At 45.5% G+C, this 27,757-nt stretch overlaps 2 protein-coding genes across 4 annotated transcripts in view; one reads left to right on the top strand and one right to left on the bottom strand.

The window, feature by feature from the left end:
* The window catches only part of COLGALT2 (collagen beta(1-O)galactosyltransferase 2), a 104,978-nt gene extending 91,481 nt beyond the window's left edge, over positions 1-13,497 (top strand). The window contains exons 9-12 of the mRNA XM_045811372.2: positions 5,375-5,507; positions 6,709-6,836; positions 10,792-10,998; positions 12,532-13,497. Coding sequence (XP_045667328.2) covers positions 5,375-5,507; positions 6,709-6,836; positions 10,792-10,998; positions 12,532-12,808 — 745 coding nt within the window. The 3' untranslated portion in view covers positions 12,809-13,497. The remainder of the gene's footprint in view (positions 1-5,374; positions 5,508-6,708; positions 6,837-10,791; positions 10,999-12,531) is intronic.
* Positions 13,498-21,983: 8,486 nt separating this feature from the next.
* Positions 21,984-27,757, bottom strand: part of RGL1 (ral guanine nucleotide dissociation stimulator like 1) — a 159,075-nt gene continuing 153,301 nt past the window's right edge. For all 3 annotated transcript variants that reach the window (XM_045811371.2, XM_045811370.2, XM_045811369.2), the window contains 2 exons: positions 26,556-26,670; positions 21,984-24,422 (listed from right to left, as the gene is read on the bottom strand). In XM_045811371.2, the coding sequence (XP_045667327.2) occupies positions 24,235-24,422; positions 26,556-26,670 (303 nt within the window). In that variant the 3' untranslated portion in view covers positions 21,984-24,234. The remainder of the gene's footprint in view (positions 24,423-26,555; positions 26,671-27,757) is intronic.

Raw genomic sequence — 27,757 nt, 5'->3', positions numbered from 1 at the left:
TCACAGGGTATCTTTCCATTTATTTATTTAGATCTTCTTTAATTCTTTGAATGATTTTCTTTGGTAGTTTTAACTATTGTGTTTATTTTGTGAAGTATTGTGTTTATTTTGTTAAATTGATTCCCAAGTATTTCACTTATTTAATGCTATGGTAAACAAAGTTTTTTCTCTAATTTCATTTTTAGATTGCTCACTTCTAAGTATGTAGAAATACAATTGATTTGTGTATATTGATCTTATATTCTGCATCCTTGTTGAACTCACTTATCAGTTCTAACACTGTGTGTGTGTGTGTGTGTGTGTGTGTGTATGTGTATTCCTCCTCAGTATTTTTATATATAAGACTATGTCATCTGCAAGTGTAGATAATGTTACTATATCTTTTCTAATGTGAATGTCATTTATTCATTTCATTTGCCTAATTTCCCTGGTTAGATCCTCAAGTAAATTTTGAATAGAAATGGTGAGAGTGGACATCCTCGTCTTATTCCTGACAATAGGGGAAGCATTCAGTCTTTCACCATTAAGCATAATATTAGTGTATGAGGTTTTCACAGTTGGCCTTCATTGAATAGAGGAAGTTCCCTTTTATTCTTATTAAATTGAATGCTTTATCATGAAAGGGTGTTGGTGTCTTTGTCAGTTTGGGCTGCTATAACAATTACCATAGACCAGGTGGCTTAAAAACAAACATTTATTTCTCATGGTTCTGGAGGCTGGAAAGTCCAAGAGCAGGGTGCCAACATGGTTGGAATCTGGTAAGATGTCCTTTTCTGGCTTATAGATGGCTGTTTTCTGGATATTCCCTCACATAGCAAAGAGCAGAGATAGAAGAGCCTGCTCTCCCATGTCTCTTTTTATAAAAGCACTAATCTCATTTATGAGAGTTTTGCCCTCCTGACTTGGGGCCCTACCTCTTAATACCATCAACTTATGAACTTGGGGTGAATATAAACATTCAATCTGTATATAGTTGGATTTTGTCGAGTGTTTTTTTTGTGCCTATTGAGATGATCGTATAGTCATGTGATTTTTTTTGTCTATTGAGGTAGTGTATTATATTGATTGATTGTCACATGTTAAACCAATCTTACAATCCTGAATAAATCCCATTTGATCATGGTGTATAATCTTTTTTATATGTTGCTGGAATCTGTTTGCTAGTATTTTCTTTTTTATTATGTTCATTTAGCTAGCATATAGTATATCATAAGTTTTTGATGTAGTGTTCAACGATTCATTAGTTGTGTATAACTTTCTGGAGAATTTTGGATCTATGTTAATAAAGGATATTGGCCTATAATTTTCTTGTGACATCTTTTTCTAGTTTTGGTATCAGGATAATATTAGCTTCATAGAATGAGTTGGGAAATGTTCCCACCTCTTCTGTTTTTTGGAAAAGTTTGTGAAAGATTGATGGTAATTCCTTAGATGCTTGGCAAAGTTCCCCAAAGAAGCTAACTGATTGTGGATCTTTCTTTGTGGGAAATTTTATTACTAATTCAACTGTTTTACTTGTTATAGGTGTATTCAGAGTGTCTATTCCTTTTTGAGTCATTGATTTGTAACTTTCTAGCAATTTATCATATTTTTCTAGGTTATCTAAGTTGTTGGCATACAGTTGTTCATAGTATTATCTTATAATCCTTTTTATTTCCCTTAGATCAGAAGGGGGTTGCCTACTCTTTCATACCTTTTTAAAAATATTTGAGTCTATCTTTTTTTTTCTTGATCTGCTTAGCTAAAATTTTATCAATTTTGTTGATCTTTTCAAAGAACCAACTTTTGATTTTGTTGATTTTCTCTATTGTTTTTCTGTTCTCTATTTCACTTATTTCCACTCTAGTCTTTATTTTTTCCTTCTGCTTGCTTTGGGTTTACTTTACCCTTCTTTTTCTAATTTCTTAAAATGGAAGATCAGATTATTCTTTCGAGGTATTATTTTTTAATATAGGTATTTATGGCTATAACTAGCCCTCCCAAGTACTACACCAAGTGCATCCTGTAAATTTTGTATGCCTTGTTTTCATTTTCATTCATTTCTAACTATTTTCTCATTTCCTTTGTGATTTCTTCTTTGACCCATTAGCTTTTTGGGAGTGTGTTATTTAGTTTTACATATTTGTGAATTTTCCAAATTTTCTATTGTTATTGATTTTTAATTTTTTCCATTGTGGAAAAATTGTGGAACATGTCTTATATGATTTCAATCCTTTTAAGAATACTGAGGCTTAATTTATGATCTATATGATTTTTATGGTTTAACACAAGGTTTTTCTTAGGGAATGTTGCATGTGTACTTGAGAAGAACGTGTATTTTGCTGCTGTTGGGTGGAATGTTCTATAGAAATCTGTCAGGTCTAGTTGGTTTGTTGTAATTCAAGTCTTCCATTTCTTTGTTGTTCTCCTGCCTCATTGTTCTATCCATTACTGATAGTGGGTTATTGAAGTATCCCAGTATTATTGTTGAATAATCTCTTTCTTTTCAGTTTCTCAGTTTTTGTCTCATGTTTTTGCTCTGGTGTAAGGTGCATTTATAATTATAATTTTTGTCTTTCTAATGGGTTGATTTTTTAATTATAAAATGTTCTTCTTTATCTCTAGTAATTGCTTTTGTTTAAAAGTTTATTTTGTCAAATATTAATATAGCTCCTTCAGCTCTCTTGTGGTTACTGGTTACAGAATATATCCTTTTTCACCCTTTCACTTTAAACCTATTCGTGTCTTTGAATTTAGTCTATGTCTTGTAGACAGCACATAGTTGAATCATGTCCCTAAAAACTCATTCTGCTAAGCTCTGCCTTTGATTGTGGGGTTTAACCCATTAATATTTAATGTAATTACTGATAGGGTGGAATTTATGTCTGCCAGTTTCCATTTGTTTTCTGTATGTTTTGCATCTTTTTTGTCACTCTGCTCTTCATTAGTGCCTTCTCGTGTTAAAAAGATACCTTTTACTCTACCATTTTAATTCCCTTGTTGTTTCTTTTACTACATTTTTTAAGTTATTTTCTCAGTGACTGCCATGGAGATTACAATTAACATTTCAATGTATAGCAATCTAGTTTATATTAATACAAACCTCCTAGAAGAAAACATAGGGGGTAATTTCCTCAACATTAGTTGTGCCAATGGTTTTTGGGCGGGGGGGATTTAACACCAAAAGCACAAAGAAACAAGTGGGACTACATAGTAAAAGAACCTATCAACAAAATGAAAAGGCAACCTACCTAATGGGAGAAAATATTTGCAAATCACATACCTGATAAGAGGTTAATTTCCAAAATATATAAAAACTCATACAACTCAATAGCAAAAACAACAACAGCAAAACCCAAACAAGTTGATTTAAAAAATGGGCAGAGGATCTAAGTAGACATTTTTCTAAAGAAGACATGCAGATGGACAACAGGTACATTAAAAGGTACTCAGCACCACTAATTATCAGGGAATGCAAATCAAAACCACAATAAGATATCACCTCATACTTATTAGAATGGCTATTGTCAAAAAGACAAGAAATAATTGAACACTACCTCAAAAACTAATGAGGTACTATATGTTGGCTAATTGAACATAATAAAAAAATAAATAAAACCAACATTTCTCCCCTATTTAAAAAAAAAGATGAGAAATAGCAAGTGTTGATGAAGATGAAACAAAAAGGGAACACTGATGTACCGTTGGTGGGAATGTAAATTGGAGCAGCCAGGATGGAAAACAGTATGGAGGTTCCTCAAAAAATTAAAAACAGAACCACCATATGATCCAGCAACTCCATTTTTGGGTATTGATCCAAAGAAAATGAAAAAACAAACAAGCAAACAAAAATATGTACCCCCATGTTCATTGCAGCATTATTTACAAAAGCCAACCTAAGAGTCCTATCAGTGGATGAATGGATGAAAAAAATGTGCTATCTATAAATATATACAGTGAAATATTATTCATCCATTGAAAAAGGAAGTCCTGCCATTTGTAACAACATAGATGGCTTTGAGGGCATAATGCTAATGAAATAAGTCCGACAGAAAAAGACAAACACCATATGGTCTCATTTATATGTGGAATCTAAAGAGAAAAAAAAATTCATAGATACAGAGGACAGAAGCGACTGCCAGAGGCAGGGTTGGGAGGTGGGTAACATGGGTGAAGGGGGTGAAAACGTACAAACTTCCGGTCACACAATAAATAAATCATGGGACTGTTGTGTACAGCATGGTGACTATAGTTAACAATACTGCCTTGCATGCTTGAATGTTCCTAAGAGAGTAGATTTTTAAGTTCTCATCACAAGAAAAAAATTTTGTAACGATGTGAGTGACAGATGTTAACTAGACTTATTGTGGTGATCATTTCATAATATATATAAATATCAAGTCACTACGGTATACACCTGAAACTAATATAATGTTATATGTCAATTATATCTTGATAAAAAAACCAGCTGAATTTCAGTGATCTACCTCTATACTGCTTCATTCCTTTCACCATCCTTTGTTCTATTGTCAAACAAATGACTTCTTTCTACATTATCAGCCCTAGAACAGAGACTTTTAATTATTGCTTTATGCAGCTATAATTTAAATCAGATAAGAGAAAAAAAGTTATCGATGAAAAACATTTATACTGTCATTTATATTTACCTATGCAGTTACATGTCCCCATGCTTTTTATTGCTTTATATGGATTTATGTCACTCTCTAATTTCCTGTCACAACGGCCTTACAGCTCCCTTTGGTATTTCTTGTAGAGTGGATCTGCTAATGACAAACCCTCAGTTTTTGTTTATGTGGAAATATTTTAATTTGTCCTTTATTTTGGAAGGATAGTTTGACTAGACATAGAATTTTTGGTTGACAGTCTTTTTCAGGTAGCACTTTGAATATGGCAACCTACTGCTTTCTGGCCTCCATGGTTTCGGAGAATCAGCTGTTAATCTTGTTGGGAATACTTTATATGTAGTGAGTCACTTCTCTCTTTCTGCTCACAAGATGGTCTCTGCTATTTTTGTGCTTAAAAAAAAAAAAGTTAGATCCGAAGGAAAGACACGCACATGTACACAGTTCTTCCTGTCCTCACCCCCTCCAGTATTTAATGTTATTAGCCACTTTTCCTTCATTAGGAAAATATTTTTTCAAAGCTGTCAAAAAACTGATGATACGTAGAACCACGTTGTCAATTGTGAGGGATATGCCAAGTATAAGACACCCTCTTGTCTTTGCATCACTCCTTAAGGAAAGATGGGAAACCTGAAAAGTCTTCCTCAATGTGCAGAAAGGCTCTGAGGAACAATCCAGAACTCTCTCTCTCTGGCTTCTGTCGTGGGGATATCTGAACTTGTTAATTTTCAGATATGTTCTCTGTCATGCAGGGCACTCAACACAAGCCAGCTAAAGGCCCTGAATATTGAAATGCTGCCAGGATACCGAGATCCCTACTCTTCTAGGCCTCTCACCAGGGGTGAAATCGGCTGCTTTCTCAGCCACTACTCTGTCTGGAAAGAGGTAAATAATGCTCAATTTAGATGTGCAGTTTTGTAGTGAAGAGGAAGGAGAGTGGGACTTTGTAGGTGAATTAGGGCCAGATATGAAGCGAACTCAATATGTTCTGGAAGTATGCTTGAAGTTTCTGTTGCCTGTGTCTCCTTCTGACACAAGGCCCGCAACAAACAGGGAGAGGGAGACTTGTTGCCACTGGGGTTGATAACAGGGGAAGATACCTACGTAAGGAGGCCACACACCTTTGGATGTATCCTGATCCTCGGTTGGAATGCCTTGTATAGTGTGTACCCAGCATGTCCTCATTTATTAAATGATTCCCTCCGAGAAGTCACACAGAAATCATATGAAGTGGGTTGGGATGCATGCGCCCATTTTATCCAAGAGAAAATAATTAAATATCTTGTCTAGGTAAGAAGTGGCAAAGTCAGGACTTGAACCCATGGCTTAGATGGAGGGAGGTATTGGAATGTGGGGTTCTTGATGAAGGGTCAGTTCCCATAAGAAAAGAGAAAGTTCCTACAGAAGGTCCCCTTGAATGCCTTCCCTCTTTGAATGACCCAGTCTATGACTATCATTTCTTTCTTTAAACCTTAAGTGAAGTGTAATTATATATATATATATATATATAACAATTAAATATATATATTAAATATATTAAATATATATATTAATATATATATTTAATATATATTAAATATATTAAATATATATATATATAACAATTAAATAGATTGTTAAATACAGGCCAGTGAATTTCACAAATAGAGTAATAATACAGCCATGTCAACCAGCAGCCAGACCAAGAAACAGGTTGCCAGCACCCCAGAAGCACCTCCTCCATATTTCCTTCTAAGGAACTGTCCCCAAGGGTAATCACCGTCTTGACTTCTAACAGCACGGAATAGTTGTGTCTGCTTTTGTCCTTTTGTTTACATGAGTGGAACCACAGGGTACTGAGGTACATCCTCTCTCACTATTACATTCGCGAGCTTCATCTAGAACATTGCAGTTAATGTAGATCGTACATCCTCATTGCTGAAAATATACCCAGTTTATTTACCCATCTGATGGCATTTGCTTAGAGCCCAGTTTCGAGCTGTTACTTATGTGCTACTGTACTCCTGACTTCTTAATATATATTCATCTCATAAGAAATAGGCCTCGGACCTCTCATAGGGTCTCTTCCCACTGACGACCTGTACAGGTGATTGACCGAGAGCTGGAGAAGACTCTGGTTATTGAGGACGATGTGCGCTTCGAACATCAGTTTAAGAAGAAGCTGATGAAGCTGATGGATGACATCGACCAGGCTCAGCTGGATTGGGAACTGATGTGAGTGACGAGCCAAGCTTGGCCCAGAGCCCTGAGAGGACCAGTCCTTTTCAAGGGGCAGCGAGCCCCACCTCCCCAGCCGATAGGAGATACGGCTCATGCTTCCGCTTTGCTGGTTTTCTCTCCAGAAATGTTCCCACAAACAAGAAGGGAGTGGAGGATAGGCCGTGGTTTCTGCAACTATATACTCTGCGGGCTGAGAAAGAAACTGTGGGAGCTTCTTTGTGAGACCCGGAGGTTGCCTGCTGGTCAGGGGTCTTCAGACGGAGTGCTCATGTGGGAGCACAGCAGAAGTCCTCCCAGTGAAGCATCAGGCACATGGAGAGGTGTGAAGAGAGAGGGGGAAGCGTTCGTTCAAGGGCAAGGGTCCTGTGTCACGCTGGAAAGCGGGTTTCCTCTGTCGCCTCTGATGGTATGGGGGCTGCAGCTCAGCATGAGAGTGCCTCTGTTGGGAAGGGAAGTGTGCAAACAGTAAGAACGCTGAGCTGGGTTCGGTGGAGGGTCAGAGTCAGTCACAGGAAAATCAGGTTTACCAGGGTAGTGCTGGTTCTGAATTGACGTTGAGTTCATGCTCTGGTAGCTGTCTGGGATTTAAGTCTCTCTCTCTGTTTCTCTCTCTCTCTCTCCCTCTCTCCTTCTCCCTCTGCTTCCCTCTCCTTCCCTCTCTCTCATCTCCCTTTCCCTGTCTCCCCCTCCCTCCCTCTCTTATCTCTGTCTCTCCCCCCTCTCACTCCCCTCCTCTCTTTCTCTCTCTCTCCCTGTCTCCCCTTCCCTCCCTCTCTTCTCTCTGTCTCTCTCTCTACCCTCCCTCTCATTCCCTCTCTCTCCATCTCCCTCTCCCTGTCTCCCCCTCCCTCCCTCTCTTATCTCTGTCTCTCCCCCTCTTTCACTCCCTTCCTCTCTTTCTCTCTCTCTCCCTGTCTCCCCTTCCCTCCCTCTCTTCTCTCTGTCTCTCTCTCTCCCTCCCTCTCCTTCCCTCTCTCTCCCTCTTCCTCTCCCTGTCTCCCCCTCCCTCCCTCTCTTCTGTCTGTCTCTCCCTCTCTCTCTCTCCCTCCCTCTCCTTCTCTGTCTTTCCCTCTCCCTCTGCCTATCTCCCCCTCCCTCCCTCTCTGTCTCTATCTCTCCCTCTCTTCTTCCCCCTCCCTCTCCTTCCCTCCCTCTCCCTCTCCCTCTCCATCTCCCCTTCCCTCCCTCCCTCTCTTCTCTCTCTCTCATTTTCTTTTTAAACCAAAGGACACTTTTTTACTTTTCTCCAGCGAGGCAGAAGGTTCCCAAGCATTATGTATGCTTCCCAGCTGTGCCAAAGGCAATGTCATCGAATCCAAGCCTGTTCCTTTGGAGTGGCTGCAGCAGACAAGCTGTCCCTACTCCTCCCATCCTCGGAGGGAAACTTAACTCTGGGCCCAAGTGGAATACTTGTTCTCTCAGAAAACATACCATTCTGAGCCCAGAAGAAACCTAGTAATGACTCAACTAACCCATGGGGAATAGACCCAGAAATCAGTGCCATGTAATGAAAAGAGACCGGCTCTCTGTCAGATGGCAGCCGTGTGATTAGATTCTGCACCGTCCCTGAGGACCCTTGCCTGTCCCTATAATCCTCCAGAAGTTCCCACACCTCAGTCTGAGTCTATAGCTCTGCAGCCCGTGGCTACGCCTCGTGGCCACGGAGCCAGGAAGCCATTGTACGCTCACGTGACCTGCAAAGGCAACTTTCACTTAAGCCTTGGAATCGGAGGACTGGACTCGGGGAGTCTAAGATTTATGATTGACACATGTCCTTGTCCATTTGTGGTTTAGCTGGTGCATTTCTTGGGGGCAAAGAACCAACAGATCCAAGAAAGCTGAATGACTGGGTAAGGGTATGGATGCAGGGAATGATATGGATCTGAAATAAGAATCTTTTCTAAATTTCACAGATTGATCAAGTCAAAATATTCCATTAATATCGATTATATACTATTAAAGAATGACAGTGGTTTCAAATTTTTCATTTTTCTTTCTTTCTTCAGAGATAAAGAGTGTGCAAGGCTGGTGGGGGGCTGAGTAGAGGGAGAGGGAGAGGAAAAAATCTTAAGCAGACTCTGCACTGAGCACGAAGCCCAACATGGGGCTCGATCTCATAAGGCGGAGATCATGACCTGAGCTGAAATCGAGAGTTGGACACCTACCTAACTAAGTCACCCAGGCACCCCTCGCCAATCTCTTTCTAAAACGAACAAAAAGCAAATGTTACTGAAGCTCAAAGCATGAAAACTGATCATCTGTCCATGGCTGCCATGTTACGTTTCTCCAGAAAAAGGAACTAGTACAGGGAAGAGTAGAACAAACCATAGGAATCATCTAGAGCAGTCAGTGCTGTCCAATAGTAACGTAACATGAGCCACATACATCATTTGAAATTTTCTAGTGATCCCATTCAAATGGTAAAAAATACGTTAAGTGAATTTAATAATACATTTTATTTACCCCAATGTCTCTACATATTGTTACTTTAACATGTAATCAATATTTAAAAAGTATTAATGAGATAGTCTAATTGTTTTTTGTTTTTGTTTTAAAGCCTTTTCGTTTTCTGTTTGTTTGTTTAGAGGGAGAGAGAGGCAGAGGGAGAGGGTGAGAGAGAATCTCAAGCAGGCTCCACACCCAGTATGGCGCCCAACCTGGGGCTCGATCTCACCACCCTGAGGTCATGACCTGAGCCAAAACCAAGAGTCAGACGCGTAATCAACTAAGCCATCCAGGCGCCCCTTTTCTACCATCTTTAACATCCAGTGTGTACTTTATGTTTGCAGCACATCTCAGTCTAGATGCGAACTTTTCAGCCACTGCAAGAAACTGCAGTCCTTCTGAAACAATTTTGTTTAATGGAAAAAATATTTTACACATCTTCGATTTATTTTAAAATTTCAATTTAAACTATGTAAAAGGAATCAGTTGAGTACAAACAGTTCCTGTCACTCTAGCCACATGTCAAGTGCTCAGTGGGAGTTTCTCTTCCACTTGATGGTACATGAGAGAAATTCAGATGCTTTAGTCTGAAGGGACAGTGGCTGAGAGGATCTGTGTTTGATGTTCTGAGAAGGTGAACAATGACTCATGCTACGAATCCTGAGATGTCTTGACAAGAGGAATCCTTTAAATGTTGAAAGAGAGAGTTTTAAGAAAAAATAGAGGAAGGCAGCTTTACCTCCAGGCAGGAAGCCCTCACCTCCTCAGCTTGCTCCAGGCAGGTGGAAAACAAGCAGGTTCCACACAAGAGTAAGGGATCACGGGTCTGTGAGTACACTGCGGGAAAGCTGGACTGGCTGAGCGTACATCTTCTGTTTCGGAAGCTGTTCGAGAAGGACAGGACCTGCCTGGTGAACAACGTGAGGGCAGAGCTAGATGTGCATGAGGAAGAGAAGGCCAGGGAGGCTTAGTCACTCACTCTCCTCAGGAAGGACCCCCTTGGGGCCACTTGGGTTCCTGGGTCTTTGACTGTAGACTGTAGACTGTGTCTTCCCCACAACCTTTTCTGTCCTGTGCTTACTGCCAGCATTTGGAAAGTTGTCCGGAGACCATCAAAGGCCGAAACTCTAGGGACTTGAAAACTCATGATCTCACCTCTGGGCCTTTTTTCTCCACTTCCAAACTTTGTAAACACAGCTGGAATTCCCGTACCGTCTTGGGGAAATGATCAGAGGGATCTTTTAGTCTCTCTACAGTTTAACTTCCAGGCTGGGGCATAGTGCTGGGCAAGACCAGTTGGGATGTTGGGAGAAGGAACCAGGCAAACAACCCCCTTCATGACAGAGGCCGGTCATCATTGGTGATGGGATGCACATTGTTGTGATACTTTGATGTAAGACACAGTTGGTCCAAGCTTTCAGAAGTATCTGCAAACCTATGCTCTGTTCTTCCTGATGTCTAATATTCAAATGGGAATCTTGCTCCTCCATCCGCTTCCTTCTAGTTATATCGGCAGGAAGAGGATGCAGGTGAAAGAGCCTGAGAAAGCAGTGCCCAACGTGGGAAATCTGGTCGAAGCCGACTACTCCTATTGGACGCTGGGCTACGTCATCTCTCTGGAAGGAGCACAGAAGCTGGTTGGAGCCGATCCCTTTGGGAAGATGCTGCCAGTGGACGAGTTCCTGCCAATCATGTACAACAAGCATCCCGTGTGAGTCCCCCTGACTGCCCGCCCGCCGAGGGCACGCCCCGCCCAGATACCGTGCTCCTCGGTTTCTCGGTAGTGCGTGTATTTTCTAAGGCTGTACTGCTTTTCTAAATGATCTTTCCATAATCACGACTCAGAGAGGCCGACTGCAGTGACCGTCCCTCTGTACAGAAGGGAAAGCCGAGGCTGAAATGGTGAGTCTTGCGTGTCCTCTGTAATATCCAGCGAGTAGTGTATCTGGACATAATGTGCTTGGTGCCCTCCTTGATTTCGATCTTCTTATTTCCATAAACTCATCCACCTGAAAGTGAAGGTCATCTTCCTGAGCACCTTCAAGTTTTCAGTTCGTTTCTCAGTCCACTGTGTGTACTTATTGGCCAAGCAGGGGTTCTCTCCTGGCAGAGCTCACAGTCTGGTTGGGAATTCAGACTCACGAATGGTCCTTGTGATGTACAGTGAGACCTGCAATCACAGAGGTGCGTTAGAGGCCTGGGGAGGGGGCAGGTGGCCCCTGAGCGGGGTGTCTATGGAGGAAAGCAGGTGACGCTCAGGGTTCCCCTAACGCAGGGTCTTACTCTGACCTAGCGTTGTGTGAAGGGTGTGGAGATGGGTGGTGCACCTGTCAGTCTCCCCAGTAATCTGTGAGCCCATTGAGACAGGAACAGTCTCACATCCCTGTGTCCTGAGAACGTAGTGTACTCTACCCATAATAGCTGCTCCGTCAATGAGTCCTAAGTTCATTAGTGGAGCAGGAGACCAGGTTCTAACCTCGGCTCCTTCTCTCAGTTGCCAGGTGATCTTACTAGCTGGGCTTCATTTTAGTGGTTGAGAATGCCCGTCCTGCATCTGGCTCATTTTGTCTCCTGTCTTCAGTAAAGATGGATCTCCTCACCCTCTTTGATACAGCTGACTTTATATCCGTGTCCTTCAGGAACACGGAGGTCAACCATCATCCCTGTAACAGAAAGGAAACTAACACCTACGGTGCACTGCCTGAGCCAGGAGCCACGCAAATGTCACCTCACGTGATCTGCACAGGAGCCCCGGGGGGAGGCCGAGTCGTCCTCCCCTTTACACTCACGGGGAGCTGGGATGCAAAGCCAAGTTGGCGTGCCTCCAAGCCTACACCGTGTGACTTACCCCACCACTGCTGTTCAGATCTGAACTAATTTATTAACCCAAGAACAGGGCGTCTTCCACAAAGTGATCACATTTATTTATCATGATGGTCCAACAGAGCTTAATTCTTAGTTTTTAGAGTAAGACCTGAAATTCATCTTTAAAACAAGTCCAACAAGAGACGACAGAAATACCCTTACGTTTCTCCTTGTGTGTTTATTTAGATCATCTGAAAGCTTTTAAAGAAACTTTTATTGTGTTTGTAGACTAAACTTTTCCCCAAAGGACACAACTTTAAAAAATCATCAGAGGCTTCCATGACAATGTGAGAGGTGACCAGCAGGGCCCCTCTGCTCTTTTCCCCCTGTTCACTAGATGGCCTATCCCCTCACGCACCCATACTCCTCTTGTTTGCAGAGCTGAGTACAAGGAGTATTATGAATCCAGGGACCTGAAGGCCTTCTCCGTGGAACCCTTGCTCATCTACCCCACACACTACACGGGCCAGCCGGGGTATCTGAGTGACACAGAGACCTCGACCATCTGGGACAATGAGACAGTGGCCACCGACTGGGACAGGACCCATTCCTGGAAGTCCCGGAAGCAAAGTCACATCCACCGCAATGCCAAGAACACAGAGGCCTTGCCGTCGCCAACCTCCCTGGACGCTGTGCCTTCGAGGGATGAGCTATGAAGTCTCTGGGCGGATTCACCACCCTTGATTTTTCTAACGGGCTATTCATCTGTTTGCTCCAGTTTCTTTTAGTGGTCACAGTCATCTCACCAAAGTGGTCTACTGTGATTGAGCAAAATTACTATATTCCTGACAGGGGAGGATAAGAGGGAAACTTAACCCAAATTTCCTAGGATGGCTAGAAGATAGGCTTTATGGCAACCATTGAGATGAACTTCAACCCAGATACCTAGCCCTTCAGTGTATTATCCGTATGATACTGCTTCCTACATTAAGGATGAACAGTACGGCCCAGAGACGCATCCCTGAAAAAGGCAGTCACATCAGTAAATGGGCAGGCAAGGAGCCGAGCCAACTGGACTACATCCGCTGGTCTCGTGGGTCCATTTTACATCATAGGTGTGACCTTGAAAACTTGTGTATGTAACAAGTTTGTGAGGGAGGAGGGTCAAATCATTTAAAATCAAATTAATTGAACTTTGGTTTAAAGGAATTCTCTCATGAGCCAAAGGGAGCTGTTCATCCTAGTCCTTGTTATCCAATAGCGATGGGTATTTGGGTCTGTCTGAGACTTGGCCTTTGACTATCATGGCGGTTGAAGCTCTCCTAAAGAGGCGTCACGTTTGCCATGTGGGTAGAGTTTAGTAGCTATTTGAAAGTTTGTGTAGATATTTGAGGAAAAAAGAACTCAGTCTTTGGCCTTTTATTGTGGTCACTTCAGTTAGGATGCTCTATTTATGAAGATAAATTTAATATATAAGGGGTTCGGGCTGGTGTCTGACTTCTGTCCCAGGGGACCCTGTGCTGCTGCGACAGGTCACACTCACCCTCCACGCCTGAGCCTGGGAACAAATTGTGAGTGTGAGTTTTATGAGTCACTGTCAAGAGGCAGAGCACATTTTCAAGCCAGCAACTGTCCTTGCCTGGGTTTTTCGTTCTATTTTGAATTATTTATTCTACAAAATGTGGGGAAGATATCTGTAAGATAAGGCAGAGAAACAGATTTTTCAAGCTTTCATAGCACCCTGGGGAGTAGTGAGTGTGCGGTCTGGTTCTCCTGCATTTCCCAGCCTGGCTCTTGCACGAAGGCCTGTGGAGTGGGAGATTCTCACCATCTGGAAACAAATGCTTTTCCATTTCAGATGACAGACCTCGGTCAGAAACAATGGGCCGGTCCACTGAGTTAGGCCAACAACCAGGGAAGCTCTCAGAGTCAGCGTCCTGGGCAGATGACCTCCCTGCTTTCCTCATAGATTGACTTTCTGGAAAGGGCAGTGTGCGGCTACATAACCCCTGCCAATTCCACAATCTGTGTTCCTCAGATATCTCGTGATGGTTTGCCTCAGGTTTGTGTTCGCCCGCCCGCAAGCAGTAAGAATTTGCTTCCAGAAATACCCTCCCCCCACACTCCTCTCTGAGCTTCACGCTTTGGAGCAGAGCCCATGGGCAGGGCTGCTGCGTGAACCCAGCTTCGTGCTCGCTGGCGAGGCCCCCAGGCTGCGGGACAACACGGCTGCTCGCCTTCCACAGAATGGCCTCCTTCTTGACTTACTGTCGACACTCTCCCTTGCTGACTAGTAAGCAAGGAGGCTGAGGAAGGGGATCTCGGCCGACTTCAGTTTTTACTGCTTAGACATACCTGTCAGAGCCTGACTCTTTTTTTTCTAGAAAAACAGAAAGAGCATCTGGGGAGCTAGTGAAAAACGCTTCGGTGATCTCTAAGGTTTCCTTGGGTATTTTGTTTGCATATTTGAGTGCGTGCAAGTGTGCCTGACTTTCACGATATATTTTTTTTAATAGCGTGGGATGTGGTCGGGAGATTGGGAGTGGAGAAAGACTGAGTTGACTTTTGCGTGGTTTTGTTTAATGGAGAACATTGTTTTTTTCCTTTTGCTGTCAGCTGGTCTGACGGGTTTATGAATTCTCGTTCTTAAAAGATATTGGTCTGAAATTCTAGAATTTTAGATTAGGACTGTTCTACTGTGAATAAAGTTCTGGCTCTGTTCGCCCAGCCTTTGCTTCCGCCTGCTCAGGGCCGGGATCCCAAGCAGCGCTCTTTTGCTGAGAACGTGGTGCTCAGCACACCGCATCTGTTTTCAAAAAGTCGTCTCTTCAACAATCCAGGGGTTCCTTGACCTCGTTATTCTTCCTTCCTCCCCTCTTGTCTTAAGTCAAGACATTTGACCTTTGCAGCATCAGAGGGCTTTGCCTGGGCCATGGCACCTGCTCTTTGCCTCTGGAAGTTAAACCCCGTCTGGAATTCCGATCTGGATCCCTGTCTGGATCTCCGGATCCAACGTGGGAACTTCTGGACGACGAGCCAGACTTCAGCAGTGCTGGTGCTGCTGAGTGTGGACCGAGGACCTACGATTTGCAGAGGACACACCGCATGGGCCCTGCTTTGGGTTCCCTGGGGCCTGCTGCAGGAACTCCAGAGGACGAGAAAGAGCCGGCATCCCAGCATCCTACACTGTCTATCGTGCTGTGTCATTTCAGGGAGGGGAAATGATAAACTACTTGCCTTCTAGAAATCTTTGTGAAAAATTAAAAAAAAAAAAAAAAAGCTCCACACTGTGATTGTTCACTGGTTCTTCCAACACTGACCCATGGCCTAACACTGCTAGAACTTCCCAATCTGCACTGGACCAGGGATATCAGAGGCCAGAGATGACCATCAGTGCTGCTCACCCCCACGGCTACAAGGAAAGAGGGTCACTGACCTTCCTGTCCGGTGGGAGTTGTTTTAGACTGCTGCAGAGATGGGGAAGAAGAAAAATTGTCTAGGCTACAGAAAGACAGGAGTCCCCTGGTGGGAAGGTGGGAAGGGAGGGCCCATCTTGTACTTTTATGCTATAGGTCAGTCTAACCATTCATTGAAAGATACCGGCTTATCCAAGGCCAAAGAACTTTATCCTGGGGGAAAAAAAGAGAGAGAGAATCTATGTTGGCCTCTGTGACCCCTCAAATTTCAGACCAAGCTTCCCCCAAACCAGGTGTGAGCACTGCCTTGTTTCAGGCCCTGTTCTGGGCACTAAGACGCTCAGAGGACGAGGAAAGATCCCTACTGCTGGGGGGTCCACAGTCCAGTGGAGCGGCCACGCAAGCAGGAAGGCTTTATTTCAGAGGCAGGAACAAAATTGTAGGACCTCAGAGAACCCGGGTCTGCCGAGGAAGACTGTTGGGACAGCTTTGCTGGGAAGGTGGTCAGGAAGGTGACAGTCGTGCTGGTTGTGGGGGCATGAATGGGCATTTAAAGAAGGAGGAGGATTGGGTCTGGTGGGTGGGGACGCTTTCTAGGCACTGCGAAGGTGTGGGGCTGGGAAGGGGCCTGCTGGGGAGTATTGGGGGGCTGGAGGTTCTGAGAAGTCGGGTTTGTGTTGGGGCTGGTGACAGGAAACAAGATTGAGACCCAATCACGACGGCAAGGTAAGTCAGCTACCTTCCGTCCCTGGGTTATCATCTGTCATGAGTACAGAGGCCATTGTTTCTGGGGGAATTCTAAGTTTGGTTGCTTTCCTGAGAGACAGTGCAGAGGTTTCCAGGAAAACATTGGTGTCTAAAACAAGAGAAGTTCCCATTCAGCTACAAACTTGGGTAACTTTTCCCTTACGATGAAATAAAGTGTAAAACAAAGGTGAGTCCTCCCAAGAGGCTCCTACAATGTGATTTTGAGACATTCTCCCCAAGTAAACAGAGTGGTAGACAAATGATCCAGAAGTGATGTCTGTGAATGGAGCGCCTCGGTGGCTCGGTCATTCGAGCACCCGACTGTTGTTCTCAGCTCAGTTTTTGATCTCATGGTTGTGAGTTCGAGCCCCACGTCGGGCTCTGTGCTGGGTGTGGAGCCTACTTTAAAAAAAAAGAAAAAGTGATATCCATGATTGACAAGAAATCATCTCACTGAGGAGTTAAGTAATGACAAAGTGAAAGTCAAAATGAGGCTGGTCATTCGATAAAAAAATAGGGTGTCATGGGTGACAAGAAACAAAGAACAGGCAGCCTTGGAAATAATCATTATGTCCATGTTTTATGTTTTGGGGTGAGGTTTATTATTTTAGAGAGAACCCTCCCTCCCGGGCCGTTCTGATTAAATGCGGCCGCGGGAGGAGGGCCAGGAGAGGGCAGTGGCACGTGAGGGAGTCTGTGCCCAGGCTGATGGCAGCCTTGAGTCAATGCAGGGCAGTGAGACGGGGTTGAAGAGTCTGACGTGTGGAGGCCAGGAAGTCCTTTCTGGCTGGTTGGAAAAGAGAGAAGTCACGATGGCGGGTTTAGTGCACTGCATCATAGTAGATGACACAGAAAATGGTGCCTCCTCTTATCAAGAGCACAGAGTAAGAGGATGTGGCTTGAACCACAGCATGAAGAGTTTAGGCGAACTTTCAGGAAGAATTTATTGACAGAATTATTCAGCACTAAATGGGATTCCAAGGCAATTGATTCCATTAAAATGTGTGGTTGGGCAGGAGAATGGCTTCCTTCTCCTCTGTAAATTTACCTAAAATGGCCTGTTATTTTCCACCCGTAGATGTATTAATTCTTGCGATGATCTTTGCTCAGGTCACTTGGGTGACACCAGCTGAGCTGTACCGGCCCAAAGCCATCCTCCCATCTGCCCACAAAAGGGGTGGAAAGAATGAAGAATGGCCTCTGAGCATTGGTTATGCCTTTATTTTTAACCTGCCGAGTCTATTTTTATGCCCCTCCCTGACGTTTCTTCAGCTTGGCTGCCTCTGGAATGGGTGTTTTCATAAAATCTCACGTTGGAGCAATTCTGGGGCCAGCTTCGTGGCCCCCACTGGTCCAGAGGGGGCACCTCTGCTGTTTCCTGTTCTGGGGGAGGCTGGACAAACATCTGGGCTCTTGCTCACAGGGGAACTTGATTTTCAGAGTGTAGTGGATAGCACTCTCGATCTGGTCTTCAGAAAAGCTTAGAAAATAATCGACGACAAAACGTCCTCTCCCAAAACAGAACTGGCGGTTTAGAGAAGACCCCCACCTCCCACCCCCAGCAGGAGTTGAGATGTCTGAGTGTCGGTGGTGTGATCTGCAGAGTCTTAGCTGCTTTGAAAACCACCGGCCCTGACATGAAGGGGCTATCATGGTTCAGACTGGGCCTAGGGAGGAAGCCCTGCGCAGAGGGGAGCGTGAGGGGACCCGGAATTTGAGGGGAGAGGGAAGAGGTGGCTTCCAGGCCATCGCACACAGAGCCCAGGAGAGAGGTGCGAGGACAGGGAGCAAGAGACCGAGGCCCCGCAGCAGAGAAAGTGAGGCTGGTGCACCTCCCCAAAAAGTAAGGAGAGACCCGGAGGGAAAAATCATACGGGGCCGGCTTAGAGCGGAGGTGGCAGCGCCCGGGGCTCACGGCCACGGAGGGGTCCCTGAGCTGAAGGGCCTGCAGAAGACGAGGCTGGATGCCCCCCCGGCCCCGCCCCGTGCCTGTGGAACAGCAGCACCTCCTCGTGCACTGAAGTCGTCCCTGACCAGGGCCCTGGGCACAGACAGCCCCTTCCCCGGAAGAGCACAGGGCCCAGGTGAGCACAGAGGAAGGAGGACGTGAGAAAACCGCCCCCCAACCCGCAGAAGGAATCCAGCGGAGGCCCTCACGGGAGTCCCGCCCGCTCTGTGTGGGGGCCGAGCTCTTTCCCGGGAGGGACCCTCAGCTCAGACTGGGCCGCTTCACACCGGCGGGTCGCTGTGCAGCCCGCGGCCGCCGGGAGGCCGCCATCATGGCCGCCGGGCCCGCCCGCCTCCGGGAGCCCCGGGCCGCGGCTGTGGAACGTGCTGCGGGCCCTGCGGCCCTCCCGCTCCGGAGTCAGCCTCCCCCCAGCGCGGCCGCCGCCGAGGCTTTCCCAGGGCGCCTCCACACACTTCCCACACCCCACCTCTGGGGCCGTGCCCATCAGCACGGCGAGGGGGCTCACCCCCGGGGGGAGGTTGAAGGGCTTCGGGGAAGACGGGGCTCCCTTGGCCAGAAGCTTCCGGAGAAGAGCGGCCGCTAACTCTTCCAGTATGTGACGAAGCCAAAAGTGCTCTCTCTGCCTGCGCGGTGCAATTTACTGCTACACGAACCTCACGCCTGTATTACCCATCCCTACCTTTCGGATGAGACAATAGCTAAATGAAGTGACTTAGGTAAGGTTGTCAGTGGCCTGGGACCCACTCTCTCCCGCTCCATGCGAAGCTTCCTGTGCATAGTCTGTCCTCGTTCTTTTCTCGCTAACATCTAACGTTTCCATCGCTGTCTCTCTCTTTCTCACACAGAGTCCAATATACAGCGGAGCTGGCAGCACCAGCCCCAGACCTGTGATTACTAGCTGATCAAACCCGATTCCTTGGTGACATTTTGCTGGAGGCTTGGGTGTCAGATATTGTATAAATGATCACAAATATATGTCTGGGGGCGAGCTAATGGTCTCAGGTAGAATGCTTCTCTCATTTTGAAAATGGTGCCTTGATTCTCTTTTTTTAAATGGCTGCAGCAATCCAGAAAGTTTATATACTTTTTTTAAAAAAATTGATTTACTGGTACACTTTGTGTAAGAAATTGGAACTGTACCATAAACTGTTGCTTTGGGATTAAACAATGGTGGGAACAAAAATGATTGCTTCTAAGAAGCCTGAGATAAAGTACTTGGGTACTGATAACTGGCTGACGGAGAGGCTGAGCCCGGTGCCAGTGCTCCTGGATGGCACCCAAGCCCTGGTCACACCCTCTCCTCCTTTAACTCCTCATCCAGTTAGTCCTTTTTGCAGGAGACTTTTCCCCTGCATACACCCCACCCTCAATTGTGTGTGGGGGCGGGGGGCAAGTTCATGGATCAGAAATGGATTCCTATCCTAGCTGGGGACATAACTCAGTGTAATCCTAATCCTTATGGCTTTGCTTCCGCATCTGTGAGATGGAATAATGCCCAGGAAAACAGGTAGCAACGCTCTGAGCAGCAGCAGGACATCCCTCGGAGACTCTAAAGAAACAACCAGATACCCATTGAACCAAGACAGCTTGTCTGAATTCTCATCAGAAGGCTGGGGATGGAGCCACCGGACTCCAGGCATTCTCGTGCATTCCATGAGGCTAGGGAGGAATATCTGTCAAGAGAGCCTCCTGCAGTCGGTGCGCAGCCCAGTGGACATGCACACAGTGGGGTTCTGATAATTCAGAGCTTTGCCCCTAACTTTGGGCCACTGACTTGATGGCTCTGGGCCTCGGCCCCCATATCTGTAATCTGAGGAGATTGCATTTGTAAACCGGCTTCCAACTCTTAAGGAAATGTGAAATTCACTGGATTCCTCAAACTGTTAGATAAGTGAATTGCTTCCCCAGTTTTCCGGGTAGGGATCCTGAGAAACCACACCAAATCCTGATTTCAAAATCTGAGCCTACGAGAATTAAATTTGCCTGACTTCAATTGCATCCCACGGTTTATGTGTAAACACTTTACATTTCCTAGATTTTTCTTTTAAATTGACATACAGCTACATCTATAAAGTGGCTCCTAGTTTAGTCAAAGTAGGGACCACAATTAGAAGCATGTAAATTGGTGGTCGCTGCAGCTAAAAGCTAAACATGAATTTTCTAAGTCCATTTCTGGACAAAATTAAATGATGCTTTCTGGTATTTTCTCCTTTGAGCACCTCTCTTTTGTCACCCCCTTTGCTCTATTCAGCCCCATCTCAAGTCCTCGCTGCCATGTGTTCCAAACACAGACGTGTTTGTTACCTGAGGAAAGAAGAACAAATCCATGCGCCCTACTAAGGACACACAAGTCCGCCGTGGCAGAGACGGCTAATGCTCCCCAACTCCTCCAGGTGATTCTCCCACATCTCCCCCACACCCCCGCGTTTAGATCGGGGGCCATGGCTGCCTGTGGACTGTGAGTGGAAGTGGCACCGTGACCGTGGTCTGGGGCAGTTAGGGACGGTGGGAGTTCCCTCCACCATCACTGTGACTTGAAGACTTTGAAAGTCCCAAGAAGGAAGAGCTGCAAGATGGACGCTGCCCGGGTCCCGGAGCCACGGCGAGGGCAGAGTCCCCAAGAAGAGCTGCCCGATTTGCGTTATACCATGACATGACGAAACATGAAACTGTCTCAAGTTACTGAGGCTTCATGGTTTGCTACTTCAGCTCATCCAAACATAGCCTAACCCATCCCTTCCAGAAGTACTTCATTCTCAGAGAGATTCTAGGGAGAACAGCCATGCAAAACGTGATGGAAATAACTTCTCATCCTGGAACTGGGGATGCCTGCTCTAACCAGTGCCACCGAAGAGCGTCTGTAGAACAAGAGGATTGGCATCAGGGAACCTTCCTGATACCACGGGTATCAGGGATGGAGCAACCCTGTCTTCCTCCTCATGGTCTTGTGCTGCGGGATGGATTTGAAAAGGCTCCAAAGAAGGAAGTTTTAAGACACTATTTCTTTGGGCAGAGAGTAACCAAGCCCAGCTTCTAGAGAGAGACAAAACAAGGGTACCAGTTTTCTAGCATGATCTTGAAAAAATAGTCACCTAGTGCCAGAGGTAGAAATCCCATTCCTTTTTCCTGTCCCACCCCATATTGTCAATGATTAAAGCGCCTACTTGGCTCTCTTCAAAATCCCACAAGGGCCCAGATAATTTGATAATTTTGATCCATTTAAGAATCCAGTAGACAGTAATTCTAGAAACTTTTTGGAAATATGAAATGATAATAATGTGCCTCTGTTAGGTGAAGCCGGCCTAGTTCTGAGTGTGTTTTGGGAAAACCTTCTTTCCTCCTTTCCGAGATGCCCTCCTGGCTTCCAGAGCACCATGGGCAGTTTTAAGAATTACACAGTTGGTAGCAAGGGCAGATCAGGGGAAAGGCTGTCGGAAAGGAGGCAGAGTACTAACCTGGACCCTAACTCTAAGTTCAGGGGTTTTTTAAGGGTCCCCGACCACATGACCCCTAAGAGGACAGCTCTGGCAAGACATCATCTCGGATTGCAGTTTCCCAAGCATGTCACACTCTCCCCCAAATGCTCATGACATCACCAGTGGAAAGGATCCCCTCCGAACTCTGCCACTGGCTTCCCCTCTGCTCCCTCCAGCCAAGGCACAGTGGGCTTCCAACAAGCTTACGGACACCTCTGGATCCCAGAACCACCCGATGAGTACTCCGGATACGAACCCAGAACCACCTGAGGAATACTCCAGATACAATCCCTTTGGGTCTGGCAGCACATGCCAACCAAGTCCCAAACCAGTTTATTAGTTTAACCAAAAGGTAAACAGATGATGGAGAGGCAGAAAGACAAGCATGCGAGCGGCTGAAAGCAGCACCCGGCTGTCCACCAGGAAACAAACTTAAGACATTGAAAGTGGCATTAAATAAATGAGGCTATGTTTTATCTACTTGGAATTTCCATTGTCTTTAAAAAAGGAAAATATATATATATGTATATTTTACATTGCAGTATATAAATCTAGACTCTGCATGTACAGTACAAGACATAGGGCGAGCACACGGGCGCGACACACAGGTCTTTGCAGCCACACCCTAAACCAGGCCAACGGTCCTATATTTTGTGACCTGCAAACCAAGAAATTCAGGCTGAGGCTACATTTACTTCAGTCTCCACGATGTCTAGCACCCTGGCCATCTCTCCTCCAAGCACAGAAGCACAAATCGGACGAGCCTTGCAAACTGAAGAAAGTGCTTTTCGACCAGTTGAAACCCAGTCGGTCCTCCGACGCACAGTCCGCTCTCCTAGAGAGACCTAAGGGACATGTGAGGCCTTCCTGGCTGATTCTTTGGTCCGCTGCCACACATCTCTAAACTTTCCCTGGTGTTTCTTGCAGATTTCATACGGCTATTTACATGACATAAATCTCACATAACCTTTAGGAGCTGTCTTAACAGGATTAGGAAAAAGGAAAAAACAAAAAGCTTCGTGTTACAATCCATACTTCATAGCTGGGTTGGTTCTTTTTATTTTTGGAATAAAAACTGGTATTTTGAGAATTTTTTTTTCTTAAAAAGGACATTTTGAAAGTGCTTCTTACACATGTCGATATCCCACATTATGGCTTTTTAGTTCAAACCCCAGCACAGCTCAGATTTGGAAGGGAGAGGGTGATGGTGTTCTTAGAGACAAAAATGTCACTTAACAGTAACACTGTGACAGCAAGTGTGGGGACCTGGAAAAAAAAGGTCATTGATTCCATCTGGAAGAAATGTACCTCATTAGAAACGATTTAGATGATATACGTGGCCCCATTTCTTTCCCCGTGACTAGGCCCAATAATGCTATGAGAGTTAGTAAGTAAAACAGGACGCTGCTACCAGCAGGGAACATCTTCCGACGGGCTATCAACAAAGCACTCGCTCTTCGGAATCTTTCACAGGCTCACAATGGTCAAAGAGAGTCCATCGCAGTAGGAATTTCTACACCTGAGGAACAAATTGCACGTAACAGAGAGGTACTACGATCCAGATGGCGAAAGACTCCAGACATACAAGTTTACATGCAGAAGAAGGTGATCAGAAATGGCAACGAAGTAGTGGCATTCCAAGACAGGTAAGAGTCCAAACGGGTCACCACTCTTTTGTGCTTTCTCTTCCGGCTGAGAAGTTACCAAAGAGCATGGCTACCTGTGCAGTAATGACTGTGATCTGTTTGTCGGGGGATGGGGTGGGGGAGGACAGAAACACAATGCCAGAAATCAAAACGGGCTTGTGTTGACTCCAGAGGTGTCATGATGGCTGGACCGGTGGGGCAGATGGGCCTCCGAGGCTCCTCGTCGCCCTCGCTCCCTGGGGTCGCAGAAAGTGGCAGAGGCACGCAGAGGTCAAAAGCCACTGGCTCATCCAAACCCTTTCCCAAGTGGCCTTTCATTCAGCCGTGGCCGTCCCGGCCTCTGCAGCTCAGACGTTCTGATGGCACTTGATGGAGAAGGGAATTCTCTCCCTTTATAAAAATGGTTTGGACTTCTTATAATACTGGCACAAAGGACACTCTGTATTCGTAGGATTGACTCCATTTACTTGGAAGGTATGAGACTCGGTTTTCAGTTCTTTCTATTTCCCTGTAAAAAGTGACCTCAACTTCCCAGGCCATTGTGCAAATTCATTTTTCCATAGTCCAGAATATCCCGTAAGTCCCTCATATATTTATATATATATATATATATACACATACATACCTAATATGTGTACATATATATATATATTTATAAAAGTGGATAATTTTGCATTTCAGCTTCAAATAGGTCAAAGAGAATCATTGTCAAACTCATCTCCGATTTCCCCACAGAGCCGATCATAGCGCCTCGCACACCAGAGGTATTCAGTAAGTATCTGTTGACTTTGCCAATGATCCTTAACACTGGATGGTCGTTGCAGTCACCGCGGCCTGTTCTCAGCCCCACTCTGCCTTTGCCAAGCCAGGGGCCACCGGACCCTCCCTTCAGAGGGTGATTTTGCTGTGCCTGTTGCTCCAGCAGCCCCGTTTAGCTGTCCTGGGCAACGTCAAGCTGGTCCGGCTACGCAATTTCACTTGTTCTTCCATGGAGTTCTTTTTGCGTAAAATGAAGTCAAAGTTCACTTGGCTGTTCATGGCATAAAAGACGTTGGCTGAGTCCGGGATCACGAGTTCTAAAAGAGATCAGGAGAGAGAAGGCAGTCAGCTGGCGTAGGTTGGCCCAGCACTGTCCGTGTCAGGTGGAGATTTTGCCCAGCCACAAGGCAGGGACTATGGCCCTGTGTCCCCAGGATGTGACCAGAACCAGGCAATGACTTACCACCCCCAAAATTGGCATGCCGGACTCCTCAATCCCAATTTTAAAAAATGAAGTACAAATACGACCTTAGAAATTTGACCCACGGATTCAGTGTTCAACTGCAGACTATATTAGCTAGAAGAAAGAGCAGTAGGAAACAAAGGCCAAGCGATGTGAGATGACACTCCCAGGATCGCAGCCAGTCAACAGCACAGCTGGGACTCCTACCCAGGTGTTTTCTACTCCAGAATGCAGCCTTTCTCACATACAGAGAGAATCCAATAACATGAGGGAGAAAAGAAAAATCTACAGGTTTTTCCAGAATTCTCTACCTGGAATATTGAAATATTTTTTGAAGTCATCCCAAATCAAACCGGTTTAATACTAAACAGCATCCAAATAAGATAGGGTATATCTGTTCACATTTAAACTGTATCTACTTAGTGATTCCCGACCAGATAGCCGCAATTTCTCAACAAGGACAATTCCAAGTATAAGATGAAATCATCAAGCAAAGTTATTTTAGTTAGTCTTTACTTTTAAAAGAAGGCATATACTATTTAGCGCTCAGGGGTAATGGGTATCTAAGAAAACCAAACGGGGAATAAAAGAGGTAAGATGGACAAGTCTGTGCTGGCGGCCGTGGAGCCGGGGAGGCCATCAGCAGGAGCATCTGCTTGCAGATTCAGTGAGGCTGAAGGTAACTTCACACGTGGAAATTCTATAGTAAGACTGACGCCATCAGGTTCTAAGTGACTCTAGGACATTTTGCACAAATGTTCCATAAAGAATAACTCCCTTAAAGTGCCCCCCATGTCCTGCCCACATATTCCTGGGGCAGTCATAATGCACCTCACAGCTACACGTCACTTGGAACACCTCCAAAGTACTCGTGGGTACCTTAGTTCTTGTTATTCTCACAACCATCCTGTGATGTACGAAGATCTAGTAGGGTATTGCCTCCTTTTCACTGAGGACCCAGGCTGGAGGAGGTCAAGCAGCCCCCCTTAGGCCACCCAAGTGGTGAAGAAAGCTGGGCCCAGACTACCTCAGGGCTCCTGGTCTTTCAGACTCCACCGGCCTCACCGGTTGTGGGCAACATGGTCAAACTCAAGAGACTACGTTTTAGGCTTAGAATTTTAACTGTAACGACAATAAAAGATATAATGGACAGGGGTTTGCCTCAACTGAGGGTTCAGCTGAATGAATGAGAAAACCCCCAAGAGGTAATTGAAAAATAATTTCCTCAGAGGCTACAGCTTTTCATCTCTAGGAAAAGGTACAGCCACTCTTCTCTGGGCCCAAGATACCACCCTGGGTGATCTGTTGGCCAAATGGAGTGTGAGAGCTGCTCCCTTCTCTTATCCCCAACTTGCAGAATTCTTCTTTTCACGATGAGGGGGCTGCTTGCTGGTGAACAGCCCTGAGACGCTTGACACGGTTAGTATTGGGTCTGTCGGCAGATAGGGGTGGCCTCAGTCACCAACTGCACTTGGAAAGAGGTTTAGTGTGACTGAGTTTCCATGATGTGGCAGGGTCCAGAGGAGTCACCGACCAGACCTGTCTCCTCCTCTCAACAAATACAATCCCAATCCACACCAGCAAAAAACAGATACATTTCGGGTGAGTATTTTCCCGGCGTTTTCATAAAAGGAATTTCTGCGAACAGTGGGTTCCTGGGCATCCTGAAGTACGATCACCAGTTCTTTGCCTCAGTAACTGTGAAGTAAAGAGTCTTCAGATTCTAGGGGCACCTGGTGGCTCAGTGGGGTAAGCGTCTGCCTTCAGCTCAGGTCATGATCTCAAGTCGTGGGGTTGAGCCCCACGTGGGGCTCCCTGCTCAGCAGGGAGCCTGCTTCTCCCTCTCCCTCTGCTGGCTGCTCCCCCTGCTTGTGCTCTCTCTCTCAATTAAATAAAATCTTAAAAAAAAAAACCCACAAAAACATTGCATTCATTTTCTGACTTCTAAAACCGGGGTAACCTGCCACCAGAAGCGACACGTGCCCACCTTTGTCCTCCGAGATGACCTGCGCCAGCTCGTACTCCTCGGCTGGGTCTGAGTCCAGGTTGTGCTTCAGCATGGCCCTCTGGATCACGGCGGGGGTTTTGTCCTGGCTCGTCAACTGCAAAGACAACGGACGGGTCTCTAAGAGTTTCGCTTCATGTTTCCTGAAAGAGTTCTCTCGACCCTCCTATTCTTGCTGCTTTATGCCTTCTTGGGCAATGAGAAAAGGACCAGGAGCCAGAACTCCTGGGTTCCAGTTCTGGCTCCACCCTTAGTAGCCAAGTGATGACGGGCCCCTACTCTCTGTCACCTACTCTCTCAGGTCAAGTGTCCTCCCTTAGCACAACAGAACGTGGGCCTTGTCCCTCTCCTCCACAGCCGATGAGGTGCCAGTGTGGGGAAAAAGAGGAGGGTATGGTGAGACATGCACATTTTGGTCCTGGGCCAAAATAAGCCTTACCTGTGGGGCACCAGTTACAACCTGTGGGTTAGACATGGTCACAGTTCTGCACACTGACCATTTCAAAAGGCACAAATGACTCCATGAGCCAGCAGCAATCACGCTCCTAGGTATTTACCAAGAGAAATGAAAACCCGTGTCCACAAACGGACTCTTCCTACGGAAACGTTCCCAGCAGATTCGTTCATAATAGCCCCAAACCGAATCAACCCAAATCTCCCCCAACAGGGGACAACAGGGGAATGGACAAAGAGACTGTAACACGTTCCTGACAGAACCCAACTTGGCTGCTGTAAGAACTACAGATGCAACAATGTGGATGGATCTCAAAAGCATCACGCTGAGCAAAAAAAAAAAAAAAAAAGAGAGAGAGAGATACAAAAGATGACATGCCGCAGGAGTCTATTCTTTGAAAAACAGGCCAAACTCATCTGTGGTGTTAGAAAACTAACAACAACAAGCCTTAGCCTTCATTAAGGTTAAGGGGGAATTGATTGGAAGGGGGAAAGGGAATTTTGAGGGGGGATGAAAAATGTTCTTTATCTAGATAGATTTGGGGTGGGGGTTACACAGATACGATAGAACGAAATACGTAGGATCTGTGTATGTAATGGTATGTAAATTAGGCTTCAATAAAAATCAGCTTCTAAATGTTTAAAAATAATAAATCTAACATTTTGTAAGTGCAAGTAAAGGTTCTCCTCACCCCCAATTCTGACTTTCTCCCCTTGATCTCTGCACATCA

This window comes from Ursus americanus, chromosome 2 (assembly GCF_024610735.1).
Source record: "Ursus americanus isolate L20-20 chromosome 2, mUrsAme1.1.p, whole genome shotgun sequence".
Classification (NCBI taxonomy): Eukaryota; Metazoa; Chordata; class Mammalia; order Carnivora; family Ursidae; genus Ursus; species Ursus americanus.
The sequence above is the reverse complement of the archived record's forward strand: the minus strand, read 5'-3'. Positions and strand labels throughout refer to the sequence as shown.